This window comes from Beta vulgaris, chromosome 4, assembly GCF_026745355.1.
Source record: "Beta vulgaris subsp. vulgaris cultivar EL10 chromosome 4, EL10.2, whole genome shotgun sequence".
Classification (NCBI taxonomy): Eukaryota; Viridiplantae; Streptophyta; class Magnoliopsida; order Caryophyllales; family Amaranthaceae; genus Beta; species Beta vulgaris.
This window is the reverse complement of record NC_079205.1, coordinates 16793797-16808262: the sequence shown is the minus strand read 5'-3', so window position 1 is coordinate 16808262 and position 14466 is coordinate 16793797. Positions and strand designations below refer to the sequence as shown.

Here is a 14466-nt window from a genome sequence, read left to right as displayed (position 1 = left end):
GCAACACTTGCAGGAGAGGAGAGCTGCATATTGTCAAGTTTATTGCTGATGGCATTCATCTGTGCAGCTAATAGGATATAGAATCTATCTCATGCTTTCCACCCTTGTTAGCTAGTCCTCGAGGATTACCATATTGAGAGTTGTGGATAGCCATCTCCTCGATCAAATCATGAGCAGCATCAATTTCAGTTTCATGAATCTCCCATTTGCTGCAGAGTCAAGGATAAGTCTCGAGTTGTTCCCCAAACCATTGTAGAATCCTGAACTAGGAACCATTTTTGTAGACCATGATGGGGACATTCTCTCTGAAGATCTTTAAATCTTTCCCATGCCTCATGTAAAGACTCATCAGTCCCTTGGGTGAAGTTTGTAATCTGACTACGCAACCTAGCAGTCTTCTCTGGAGGGTAGTACTTTCTGTAGAAAGCTAGAGCCAAGGTATTCCAATCAGTGATCCCAAGAGTGGCTCGATTAATCCCATTGTACCACATCTTTGCCTTGTCTCGAAGTGAAAATGGGAAAAGAATCTCCCGAATCTGATCTTGTGTCACTCCCTGCTGCTTAATGGTAGAGCAATATTGGCAGAAATCTTGATAATGAAGATTGGGGTCTTCATTAGGTCCACCACCAAATTGTTTTCTTTCGATCATGTTTAGCAATGCAGGTTTGATCTCGAAATTTACAGCTTCGATTTCAGGCATTTGATTGCTTCTGGGAAGTTCAGCCAAAGAGGGTTGGGAAAAATCAGTAAGCCTCCGAGCCATCTCTGATTCTGGTGAAGCGACAGAGACAATGCTGGTAGAATCAGAGTCAGAATCCAAAGGATTATCTTCCCTTGGATTATCTCGCAACTGTCTGGAAAAGTTCTTCTGTCTATGAAAGGATCTTTCGATTTCAGGATCAAATTGTAGGCAATCTGAACTCAAACTCCTGCGCATAGAAGAACTAAAGAACAAACAATTAAGAGATTTTGTCCAAAGAACAAGTGTTCTCTGAGACGAGAGTATATAATCTAGACTCTAAAACAATTAAAGAAAATGGAACAAACCGTTTCCCGGCAACGGCGCCAAATTTTGACAGGCTAAAGTCGTATCACCTTATCAAAAGTAATCCTAAGTCCTCTAACAAATAGTAGTCAGGGAAGTAGGGTCGAATCCACAGAGAAACAGTGTTCTTTTCCTAATTGTCAGTCAAATCTAGAGTATAGGAACGAGTGTTTGTGAGTAATTATACTAAACTAATATAACTATCAAGAATTATCAATAATAAAAGTCTAGGGCATAGGTTCACCAATGATCAATATTTCGGATGAAACACAAAATCAACATTAATAATGCAGTTAACAGATTGATTCGCTCTCTCAAGTCTAAATCAAGCATAGAACGTATTAACAGGCTCTCGCAATTTATTAACACCAATTCTACCTATTGAAACTAGCCTTAATATCAAGTTTATACCTCTCGGCGCATAACCTAATATTGCAACACTATAACAATCAAATCTGGCCAAATTGGATTGAATAGACATAAAAATTCAATAGGAATCAACATGCATCAATAAAAATCAATACTTTAATAAACATCCCTTCCTAATTGATCATGGATCCCCTAAACCCTAGAAATAGACTACTCAATCATAATTGGGGAAAATATTCATAATTAAATAAGCAAACATGAATTAATAATAAAGGATTGAATAGAATAAAAAGAGAAGAGAAATAATCCAATTGTAGAACCAATCTTGCAAAAATCAAAGCTTCTATTGAAAATTCAATGTAAATGGAGAAAAAGCAAAACTAGGGTTCTTCAATAATTAGAGAAAAAGAAAAATAATCTTTTTGAATTAATGAGGAAAAAACAAAATAGAAAATAAGATAGGAAATAATAATATTCCCTTGAGTCTTTATACCTTTCTATTTCCTAAAACAACTAGAAAAATAGAGTCTAATTCGTCAAAAGATAAAGCCTTATTCGACTAGGAAACCCGGAATAATCCGCGCGCCGCGATTTTCGGGCTGGCAAAACAGCGTCAACTTGCAAAGACCATATCTCCCAAACTAGAAGTCGTATCGGGGCGTGTAATATATCGTTGGAAAGCTCTTCAAGTCTAGTTTCCAACCCCACTGGAATCACTGAATTCCGATCTCTGGATAATAAGTTATGATCAAAAGAGTGCACATGACTCAATTTCCATACTTCTTTTAATACGTTTCCGCTATGTTTGAGTTGCAATCCGACTTGAAGATGCTCTTTGGACTTCTCATTTGACTTAGCTCCTTCCTAGATGCTTCTCATGCTTAAGCTTATCCAATAATACTCCAATCGTGTTCTCAATACCTAAAAACTATCAAAAACACCGAAAACACACACTAGAGTAATATCTTCTCAACTTAAGTAACTTTATGCAATTATGGACTAAGAATGCAACTAAATGATCCTAAAATGCAACCTAAATGCATCATGAAATACCTATATTAATATGACTCATCAGCACCTCATTATGGAACTGTTCCAAATTATGGTCATAATCAGGCACCATTTGCTCACCCAAATGGAAGTTATCCTCAAGGCATGCCTAATAATGGGTATATCTTTCAGCCGCAAACGGAACAAGTACAGAATAATCGTAGTTATACACATCGCCAGGATTTTCCAACGGGTGGTTATCGAAACCAACAATTCAATCCTAGTCCATCCCCTATGTATGACCAGATGAGGAGTATGGGCGATGGGAACATGGGCCACTCCAGATGAAATTCAGATCCTCTAGCAACACAAATAGAGGCCATAGTCCAAAGAATAGTAGGGGAAACTTCTAGGAAAGGTCATAGGCAAATAGGTCAAAAGCCTTACCCTGAATGGATTGATAGAAACAATCCATTTCCTAGGACATCTAGAATACCTGACTTTACCTTATTTTCAGGAATGATAGAGTATCAGCTGAAGAACATCTTGTTAGGTTTAATTGTCAATGTAGAAAGCGGCTTATAATGACTTTTTAAAACTCGGAATGTTCTCTATATCCCTTATTGAAACTGCTTTTTGGTGGTATACAAACTTACCTCTTAATTCAATTCACTCATGGTAGGATATGCAAGTGCAATTTACTAATCACTTTGCACGGATAGAACCTGGAGTGACTTTAAGCGATTTACCCAGAATCCAACAGAAGCTAGGAGAGTCTATAGAAGACTATTTAGCTAGGTTCAAAATGGCTTAGATTAGGTGTCATGTTAGTATCTCCGAAAAGGAATTTGTGCAAATGGCTCAAGAAGGAATGCTAATTCAGTTTCGAAAAAAGTTTGATGGTCATGCCTTCGGTAATTTTGTCGAATTAGCAGAATTAGCCGTAAGGTATGAAAGAAACCTACAAGCTGAAAGTGCATCGAGACACCAAAATTTTTACGCTCAAAATGAACAACCTTTTCTCTTTGAAACATCACCAAAGGTTGATGTGGCTGAGATTGTTCAAGGAGCACCTTATAAATGTTCGCCTTTAGAGAAAAAAGAATTCTCAGCGCCTAATTAAAGATTTAAAATCTGGGCAAAAGAGAACGTATACTTTTGAAGCTAAAAAATCTAGCGCCATCTTTGACTGGTTATTATCCAATAGGAAAATTAAACTAGTAGGGAGGCATAAGTTGAAAATAGCCGATGAAGTTAAAGGGAAGAAATACTGTAAATGGCATGATGCAGTTATCCACGATACATCTGAATGCATTTTGTTTAGAAATAAAATTCAGGATGAGATTGATAAAAAGAACATTATGTTTCCTGATGATGAGAATGCTAATGTGGCTAATGTGGTTGAAATAGAGGAACCATTCCACTTGTCTTGTAATATGGTGACGATTAATAATGATTTCACTATTATGTTGCAGGCATCTCAAGCTACAGAACACTAGTGGAAAAATAAGGAAGGGCTGCGCTAAAAATGGCCCTTAGGGCTGCGCTTTTTGACAGCAGCCCTTTCAATAGCAGCCCTTCACTTTTTAAGTAGGGCTGCGCTTTTCAAACGCAGCCCTTCACAACGAAGGGCTGCGCTTTTAACAAAAAGCGCAACCCTTTTGACCCAAAAAAAATTAAATTTTTTTTTTTTGCATTTTTGATGTCAAATTTGACACAAAATCAATTCCAAACTGATAAAATTATAACAAAATCACAAAACAGATATTCAGCCAGATATATATTATCGCAAAAACAGATGAATATATTTTAAACAGTAAATATTATAAGTAAACAAATAAATTACAAAAAGAAAAATTAAGAAATGATATGAACGAAACCAGATCTAAGAAAAATTAAAAATTAAATGACAACAACAATAAATCTGGTTCATCTCAAAACTTTGTATTCCTTGAACCTATGATTGGAAAAAATCAGATCTACCTTCACCAAACATCAACAAAAATAAATTTGAAATTACATTAATAGAAAATGAACAAAGACAAACATCCTTGAGTTTATGAATAGTCGAGTCAGGATGTCGAAGAAATAGAAAATGAACAAAAATAAAAAAACGAACATAAATACAAAAGAGAAGAATTATAAATATGAAATTACTTTAATTAATCAAAACAAATATCAACAAATTATAGATCTGAAAAACGAAAAATCATCACTTGTGATGACGGTGTGGGTGTTGTTGCTGTTGGCGGTGTTGGCGGTGGGTGACTTCTTCGTCGTGGCGGTGTTGGCGGTGCGTAACAAATTATAGATCCAATGCTTTCCGGCTGATGTGAGCAAATAAAACCATCCTTGAGTTTTGGAAATCCGTTTCTGTTGGTGCAGCCTCCTTCATATGAACTGTAGTTTACAAGACTCCTAAGGGAAGACGAAGGACAAGTTGCAGCGTTTTTTTGTTGGCGGTGGGTAACAAATTATCTGATATTTGTTGTTGTGGAGAAGAGAGAGAATTTAATGAGGGAGAAGGAAGTGCGTGAGAGATGAGGGAGAATAGAGGACAGAGAATAGAGGAGAGAGATTATGGTGCAGTGTTATTGTCGTCTTTCAAATATGAAAACGATTCAAGTACATTTTAATTTTTTTAAAAAAAAAAATCATATAGGGCTGCGTTTTTTTTTTTGACAAGCGCAGCCCTTCACTCAGAAGGGCTGCGCTTGTCAAAAAAATGCAGCCCTTCTTACAGTCAGAAGGGCTGCGTTTTTTTGACAAGCGCAACCCTTTTTAAAAAGGGTTGTGCTTTTCTTCAAAAACGCAACCCTTCTGTTATGTAGGGATGCGCTTTTTTAAAAAATACAGCCCTACAATAAAGAAAGGATGCGTTTTGAAGAAAGCACGACCCTTCCAGCGCAGCCCTTCCTTTTTTTCCCCTAGTGGAAATTGGTAATCAGCTCTTTAACAGATTGCTAGATGAAGGAGTCTTGATTATGCCAAAAATAGCAAACAAAGAGGGACTTGAGGACATGTGTATATGGCACATGAATGGATCCCATACTACTGATCAATGCCAAGTATTAAGAGGTTTTATTACTAGGCAATTGACTCTCGAAAGAGTAATTGTCTCAGAAATAGAGCGTCACACCATGGATTTAGATACGTATAGTATGAATCTAGCCAAAGCTAAGACTAATACTTGTGCCAAGGTAAATCCAAGTTTGGCGATACCTGAAGAAATGGCTAAAACATATAAAGAAGCAGATCAAAAGTTTCCTTTGCAAACTCGAGCAATTGAAGGATTAAAGGCTCTAAGGGCGTGCATGTGTTCATCATGTTCAGATAAACTAACATTTGAAATGATTAGGACACATGTCATACCTAATGATCCTACCTATGTTCCTGCATATCAAAGGCCATTCCAGAAAAGATTTAGGAGTCAAGGGCCAAGAAGGATTAATGGAAACAGATCATTTCTTGCTCCAAAAGATTCTTCAGCAGATGTGAGTTAGGTCCCCATTCCTAAGATTTTGAAAAGGAAATATAAGTATAAAGGAAAAATAGGAGGTACAAGACTCAAATCAATGGTAATGAGGGTATCTCCAGAAGATGATAAAACTTTACAACAAAGTAAGTCAGCCAAAATGAAGGAGTTGAGTCGAAGAGCTGCAGCAAGGGCTCAAATTAGCACTCAAAATGTGCAAGAATCTCTTATTGCCAATGTAAGAATCGATGAGGAAGCTCTTCAAGCAGGAATCACTAAGTTGTTACCCTTGAGTGATGATCATTACGATCCTTCATCTTTGAAGACACTCATCAACGACAAGGTAAAAGACTCCTACATGAAGGAAGATGAAGGAAATGATGTTAATGAAGAGCATGGCTCAGAATTTGGATCTGAAGACCTGGATATGTTGGTATCGGACATCGATTCATTTTTGGATGGAGAACCTTTGTCAACTGAGTCCCAAGAGCTGGGCGAAGTTGGACAAGACATGCAATGCAATGTGGTGATGTTCCCGATGGAGTTCAAGATAACAAAGAACCAATCCACATTGCCAACTACTACATCATGGGCAGATGAAGTTGAAAAGGAAGAGAAGACAGGTAAACTAATCACATCATCTTGAAGTTTATCTACTTATTTAAATCCCCCTCAAAAGAAAGCGCCTACTAAAGCAACTTTATGAACTGATTTGGAGAATTTAATCATTGATAAAATCTTTAAATTAGAAGGTGTTGATAATAGGCACACTAAGGCTTTATTCTTGAGTGTGGATTTCGAAGGTAAAAAGTTAGGAAAAGTATTGATAGATACTGGAGTTACTGTCAATATAATGCCTTTATCCGTGTTTAGAAAATTGGGAAAGAGTAGAAAAGATTTGCATAACATTCAAATTAATATAATTGGTTTTTCTGGATTAGCTGAAAAAGTAGAAGGAATGGTTATTTGATTAAAGTAGGTTCGAAAATCACTTTTACCGGTTTCTTCATAGTGGAGAATGGCACTGACTATAATGTCATACTAGGAAGGGACTGGTTACATTATAATTATGCTTCCATTGTCACTCCACCAAGTTTTAATAATGTGAAATGGTGACACTCTTGAATTAGTAAAGGAAGATGAAGAAGTTTGTCTAATTTCATCTCTTGATTCTGTTTTCATCAGGGACGCTCTAAATGCAGTTCCTAACATCAGAATTGAGGTTGCCCTACAACTTGAGTCACAAACTGACCAAGAGATAGAAGACTGAAGTGCAATTCTCATAGAAGAAATTGAAGAAGATGTCCTAAAAGTTGAAGATATTCAATCAAAATATGAATTTGCTCAACAGACATCAAATTATGATCAATCATTAGCTTTAGTTAGCCTATAGGGTTAAACTATATTTTTCATAAAATAGTTTATCATGTCTGTACGCCATGAAGAATATTGTAATGGGTTTACCCTTATCGTTGACAAAGTTATGAAAGATCTCATATTTAAAAGATATCAGGAAGATTTTCTTGAAAACTCTAGTACATGTTGTTCCACCATATATGACTCTGAACCTTTAGAAGAGGAAGATGAAAAAGTATGGGCTAAGAGTGAGGATATTAAACAAGAAGTTCATGATCCATTAGATGAAATAAATCCAGGAGATGATGAAAATCCACGTTATACTTATACAAGTAAGCTTCTCACTGATCGACAGAAACATGATTTAGTTTTAATTTTAAAAGAATTTAAAGATTGTTTTGCATGGGAACATCATGAAATGCCTGGTATTGATAGTATTTTAATAGAATATAAATTACCTATCAAGGAAGCGATTAAGCCTGTGGCACAAAGTCCTAGAAGGCTAGCATTTGAACTAACAGAACCTTTACAAGAAGAAATAAATAAGCTTCTCAAGGCAAAGTTCATAAGGCCATGCCAGTACGTTGATTGGATATCTAATATTGTTCCAGTGGTCAAGAAAAATGGCAAAATAAGAACTTGCATTGATTTTAGGGATCTAAACAAAGCGACACCTAAAGATCAATATCCCATGCATGTAACCGATCTACTAATAGACGCAGCATCAAGATATGAATACATATCTTGCATGGACGGATATGCAGGTTATCAATAATTAAGAATTGCACCAGAAGATTGTAATAAACAACTTTCAGATGTCCAAAATCATTAGGCTTATTTGAATATGTAGCCATGCCATTTGGTTTAAAGAATGCTGGTGCTACATACCAAAGAGCCATGGATGCAATTTCTAAAGATATGTTTGGTAAAATAACGGAGGTTTATGTAGATTATATACTCGTTAAATCCAATGACTTTTCTAGTCATAAAGAACACCTAATTAAATCATTTAAGAGAATGCAAGAATATCATTTGAAAATGAATCATTTAAAATGCGCATTTGGAGTCAAAGCAAGTAATTTCCTTGGATTTCTCATCCATAAAAATGGTATGGAAATTGATCAAAACAAGGACAGGGCAATGCAATATTGGCAGCTAAGCCTCCTTCCAACAAAAAGGAATTACAAAGATTCCTTGGACAAGTTAATTTTGTTAGAAGATTCATGGGCAATTTGGCTGGCAAAACTAAAAAGCTTTCGCCTTTCTTAAGATTAAAACATGAATCAGAATTTAAATGGAATAAAGATCATCAAAAGGCGTTTGATCAGATTGAACAATATCTAGCAAATCCTCCAGTCTTGATTACTTCAAGACTAAATGGAAAGCCACTAAGGTTATACTTGTCTGCATGTGAAGATTCTATTGGTAACCTTCTTACTAAAGAAAACGAGAAGGGGCATGAACATGCTATTTTCTACATAAGTAGGATTTTGCATGATACCGAAAGAAGATATACTATGGCAGAAAAATGGCGTTTATGCTTATATGATGCTTCAGTTAAGCTTATACATTATTTCAAGGCCTTTGCAATAGAAGTAGTATCTCCGACAGATGCGATAAAATACATGATATCTCAACCATTCATAAAAGGGAGATTAAGTAAATGGAGCCTACATCTATTGCAGTTTGACTTGATTTACATTCCTCAAAAGGCAGTGAAAGGTTAAGCTCTAGCTGACTTTTTAGCCACTTATCCTTGTGTGAGTCTAGGATCATCTATGAAGATGTTGCCCCATGGATTCTATACTTTGATGGTTCTAATACCAGAGAAATAACAGGAGCTGGAATATGTATCCTATCTCTTGAAAAGGTACCAACTAAGATGGCAGTAACCTTGAAAGGCCCATGTACTATAATAGAGCTCAGTATGAAGCTCTATTGATTGGACTGGAACTATTATTAGAATTGGGGGCTAAGAAAGTTAAAGTATAAGGAGATTCTCAATTAGTCATTTATCAAATGACTGGAGAATTTAAATGTATTTCGTTAGTATCTCAGGAGTACAATAAGAAAACACAGGGATTATCTAAACAATTTAAGACAATTTCTTTTATTCATGTCCTTAGAGAAGAGAATGAAATAGCAGATCAGTTATCCCAGATAGCTTCTGCTAGAGAGGAAATTCCTTCATCAAATGAAGACATCATCCTCAAAGAAAAAACTCTAAATCCTGTCTATGGAGCCAATCAAGAAATATCAGAAAATATATTGGAAATCTATAGAATTTCAATATTAAGAGAGGATGATGATTGGAGAAAAGAAATTATCCAATATCTATCCAATATCTCTAGGATCCCTCTGAAACAAAAGAACCAAATAGAGTTAAGATGGCAGCAACAAAATTTTGTATGCAATTTGGAGAACTACATAGAAAAGATCCAGAAGGATTGCTCTTAAAATGTGTAGATGCTGGAGAAGCTATAACCATCATGGCTGAGATTCATCAAGGACTGTGTGGTGCGCATCAAAATGGCCTAAAGATGAGATGGTTATTGCACGAACATGGTTATTATTGGCCTATTATGAGGAAATAAAGACTGTATAGATTATGCTAAAAGATGTAGAAGATGTCAAAGGTTTGGACCTATGAGTAGGGCACCAGCCTGAGAATTAAAATCTATCATCAAGCCTTGGCTATTTAGAGGATGGGCAGTAGATGCCATAGGGGAAATTAATCCTGCATCTTCAAAAACGCATTCATACATCCTAGTAATTACAGATTATTTCACTAAATGGGTTGAGGCACAGGCTTTTGTATTTTCATACATTCTAGTAATTACTGATTATTTCACTAAATGGGTTGAGGCACAGGCTTTTGTTAAGATCAATACACAGGTTGTGATAAATATTCTAGAAGAGAAGATCTTTACAATATTTCGGATTCCAGAAATCATAACGTTTGATCAAGCCATAGTCTTTAGAAATCCTGATTTATTTGAATATCTTAATCAATTTGGGATTACCAAGTTACATTCAACACCATATTATGCCCATGCTAATGGTCAAGCTGAAGCTACCAATAAGATCATAGTAAAAGGGATATAAAAAATGGTCGATAATATCCTAGAAAATGGGATGATGAATTGTTGTTATATGTTCTATGGGCTTATAGAACCTCTAAAAGAGAAGCAAGAGGAGTTACTCCATTTAATTTAGTATATGGACATACTCCAATTATTCCTGCCGAAATAAATATAAGATCATCCAGAATAGCTCAACAAATGGGTCTATCTAGAGAAGAATATTCTCAGGCAAAATTGAAATTATGGATACACTTGAAACTAAGGAAGAAGCCTTAGCTAAAATGAAAATCCTGGAGAAAGTTGCCAGAGCATACAATAAAAAAGTAGTGCTCAAGGAATTTCAGGAAAATGATAAGGTTTGGAAGATCTACCTAAAGCAGCTTACAAGGATCCTCAATTAGGAAAATGGTCGCCTAAGTGGCAATGTCCTTTCATCATTCATAAGAAATTATCTGGCAATGCATATTTATTGAAAGACATAGATGGTAATGTAAAAGATAGAGCTTTAAATGGAAAATTCCTTAAGAAATACCATCCCGGCCTCTATCTGGGTATAACATGATCCACTACTACAAATAGGTGCAAAAGTATCACCTATGAGAGACCTCCTTAATGACATAAGTGATTATTCAGCTAAAAACACCTAATTTGTTAGAAAGGTGGTATGTTATAACATGATAAAGGAGACCTCTTTCTTAAAAAGGTGGTTTTTTTTAACCTTCACAAAAGTTTACAATATTAAAGAAACCACTTATTCCTATTAAGTGGTGATTTTGATTTTATATCCTTTTTAAAAATATTTTTTCATCCATATGCACACTGGCGGATGTAACTAGTAACACGAAGCTTAAAAAAAAAGAAAAAAAATTCTTAACCAATTCACGCTGAATTCTCACATCTCTCAAAAACTTCCTTTTCTCAATTAACGCCCTTTTCTCTCATATCTCACTTCCTCTCCCTTTCTCTCTCATACAATCTGAGATACAATCCCTTTAACTTCTCTCTCATACGACATCACCGGTGAACCTAAAGACCGTTCGTAACTCGATCCTCGAACCTCCTGCTGGTTGCTTCGTGTCGGTGTTGTGAGTTGTGACTCAGAACTTCTACAAGGCTCACTGCCTCACCTACGGCCTACCTGCAGCAGCAGAATTGCACAGTCGACCTCCAATAGTCGTGACTAGGTACACCTTAATCTACTCAAATTTCTTGAATTCTTGTTTTACTTTACAGATTAGGGTTTCATCAATTTCATGAGAATTGGAAAATAAATTACAATTTCACTTGTTATGGGTGTTTATATATCAGATTATATAATCTAGAATTGTTATAAATGTTGATTTTGTTGTTGTACTTTGATTTACTTTTCAAGGTCGTTCACTTCCTAATCTGTCATACAGTTTATGAGTATAATTCATCAATTCCTGAGATGTATCTTTGCAGTCCTTGTACTAAGATCTCTGCTTATGGTCTCAAATGTTTTGTTTCAAGAATAACATGACAAAGGCTATTATGTTTTTATAACTCATGTCTGCATATCAATTTCTATGATCGGTTTCTGGTTTGGAGATGAAGTTATATTGATAAGTTCAGTTTAGTTTAACTGCTGATATTATCTGCTTGATGTTTTTAGTGGTAAGTATATTCTTAGTGAATTTATTCTTTCATTGGATAAGATTTAGGTTAAGATTGTCTGAGAATAAAGTTTAGCTCCATTTCTCCCGTTACTGAACATGGAAGATAATGTTTGCTAAATGGATTTTGTTTTATAGTTGACTGTTTTATATATATTTTCGCTTCCCTTTTTACAACTTTAATTTTGGTTTTATGTATCAGATATTTCCATCTTCTCTCTATAACGTACTGGAACACTGCCTACCTTTCTACAATTTCCTCAAGTGTCGTCTTAAGCGATCATCTACTCTTCTAAGTTCACACGTGCCCCTCCTAGTGTTCCTGTTTCAGCAAATGAAAAGCTCCTTGCATGGGTTGGTGATGAGATTCTACCTTGTGATAGTGCAAAGGTGTATATGTAATTTATTTTATTTAATTTGGAAATAGTTGGAGGTTTTGGGATATTTCTCGATTCAATATAAATTCATCCTCTGCTGTTTGTGTGCTAACAATCTTATTCTTATTTTTTTGTCACCTTGTTAAGGTTTTAATTCTGGACTCAGTAGTACAAGGAGGTGATTCTGTTTGGGAAGGACTACATATCTATAAAGGAAAAATAATATTTAAGCTTGAGGAGCATCTGGATAGGTCAGTGTGTGATGGAAACTTTCACTTCTTTGATTGATTTTTGTTAGCTGTTTGTAACTATAGTTTACCACATGATGAATATGCTTCATAAAAGTGGGGAATCATCACATCAAATCGTGCTCAGATCAAGTCCTGTATGCCTGATGTAGTATGTAAATTTTGGTCTTCTAGGGTATCATCTTGCTGAACATGACTATAGCCTGTCATACAGCTGATATGACAAATGCACACTTTTCAAGGTAGCTCTATGCCCTTGTATCGTTCTGATCACTCTCATCTTCATTGTTATCTTCATTATTCTCATTGTCAAGTTTCATCTCATCAATCATCTTCCCTTACACTACCTATTTTACAAGAAAAATTGCATCAAGACATAGCGCATTGTTGGGATATACTTAGTAGCAGAGAGTCAAAGAATGCAGTATCGGCGACAGCCTTAATCATTAATTATGTTCCTGCCTCAAGTGAAGCTCTCAAGGAATTGATAGCTTCAATTCGTACTCGGCTAGCTGAAGCAGTTGTTAATCTTGTGGTATTTTGCTAAGTCTGCACAAAAGTTTGGCTGCATTTAGTATGATGTGTAAGTTACTCAGAATTGAGGTGTTTACTATATATTATGGTGGTGTTATATATGTCCCTGTATGGAGTCGAGTCGCTATGAAGGCTGTACCAAATGTTGCAAGAGTTGCAGCATGTCGATTTGGTGTGGCAGTTCGACTGATGAGGAACATCTGCATGTGGAAAGATATACTTTCTTTGCCAGTTTTGGAGAAGCTTGTTCTTGATGACCTTTTGGCTGGAAAAGTACTTCCTCATGTTCAGAACCTTATTCATGATATTCATGATGCAATAACAAGAACTGAGAGGATAATTGCTTCAGTAAATGGGGTGTGGTCTGGCGCAAGTCTCACAGCTGCAAACAGGTAACATTTTGGACCATAAGTCTTGTTTTATTTCTATTGTGTCCTTGGATGCAGATGTTCCTCCTCTCCTACCCCATGTCTCATCCTCTTCCCTCTATAATTGCTAATAAAACAAATCAAGCCAATGAAACATAAGGTGTATAGAACACTCAATCACCTTCACTCGTGTTTCCTCTATCCTACTCCCATGCTTCACTCACAAAAGAAACAAAATCCAATGGAAAAAATTTCACTTCTATCTATAAAAACCAGAAAATAACTTACTGGAGTGGGCTAATAGTAGGCTACTAGGCTTATGTGGAATCTGAACTCACATACAAAATTTATATGAGAGTTATTTTTCTCTTGTAGTTCACGATAAAGCATTTTAAATTACTAAAGTAGCTAGTACTTTACTAGTATTTATAGAACTTATAACATGGTGATTTTATAATTTGTTGTTACTTGGATGTTGTGTGAAAAGATGATATTATGGAACAAAGTTAGTAAATTTTAATTTAAAGTAGCATTTTTTGTCCTATTTGGTCGTATTCTATTTTTAATGCATATATTTTATACTTTTCAATACTTGGCAGAGCTCATACACACAAGTATAAACAAGCTGGAGGAGGAGGAATTTTGAGATAACATAGATTTTTACTAGACCGTGTAATTGATCTATATGTTTTTTGGTCTTTGAAACTTTTGTGTATATATAGTTTGGAATTTTCTTGTTTTACTTGTTACAGAACATATTGATTGAAATTTTATGAGCTATATTCTTAAGTTTGTGCACATGAATTGGAAGGAACAGGCCTAGGTGCTCTGTGATTCTTTTATATTGATATGCATGTGATTTTGTAGTGAATGATATAGAATGAATGAAAAGGTTATTCCAATTATAATATAAAGTCATTTAAATTATCTCAATATAAGTGCCTCGATGTTCTATATATATATGTAAATTACTTGTAGATTATGAA

At 35.4% G+C, this 14466-nt stretch overlaps 1 protein-coding gene and 1 non-coding gene across 5 annotated transcripts; both read left to right on the top strand.

Annotated features, from left to right (window-relative positions):
- Positions 1-282: 282 nt before the first annotated feature.
- On the top strand, positions 283-389 carry LOC125497152 (small nucleolar RNA R71). The gene has a single exon (XR_007273792.2). It is a non-coding gene; the product is annotated as a small nucleolar RNA R71 (small nucleolar RNA).
- A 10712-nt stretch (positions 390-11101) lies between these two features.
- On the top strand, positions 11102-14269 carry LOC104891347 (transcriptional repressor ILP1-like). 4 transcript variants are annotated; one of them, XM_057394209.1, is made up of 7 exons: positions 11102-11503; positions 12156-12343; positions 12478-12581; positions 12753-12820; positions 12938-13115; positions 13217-13504; positions 14080-14269. In XM_057394209.1, the coding sequence occupies exons 4-7, from the start codon at positions 12805-12807 to the stop codon at positions 14129-14131; spliced, it is 534 nt and encodes a 177-aa protein (XP_057250192.1). In that variant the 5' UTR covers positions 11102-11503; positions 12156-12343; positions 12478-12581; positions 12753-12804; the 3' UTR covers positions 14132-14269. The 4 variants fall into 4 exon arrangements, with proteins under 4 accessions (XP_057250192.1, XP_057250190.1, XP_057250193.1 ...); XM_057394207.1 differs by having other exon boundaries at positions 12753-13115; XM_057394210.1 differs by lacking the exons at positions 11102-11503; positions 12156-12343; positions 12478-12581 and having other exon boundaries at positions 12594-12820.
- Positions 14270-14466: the final 197 nt, after the last annotated feature.

Coding starts and splice junctions, on each gene's coding strand:
- LOC104891347 (XM_057394207.1), top strand. CDS start 12,805: ATGCACACTTTTCAAGGTAGCTCTATGCCCTTGTATCGTTCTGATCAC. Junction 13,116..13,216: donor GCAGTTGTTAATCTTGTGGT/ATTTTGCTAAGT, acceptor TGTTATATATGT/CCCTGTATGGAGTCGAGTCG. Junction 13,505..14,079: donor AGTCTCACAGCTGCAAACAG/GTAACATTTTGG, acceptor AATACTTGGCAG/AGCTCATACACACAAGTATA.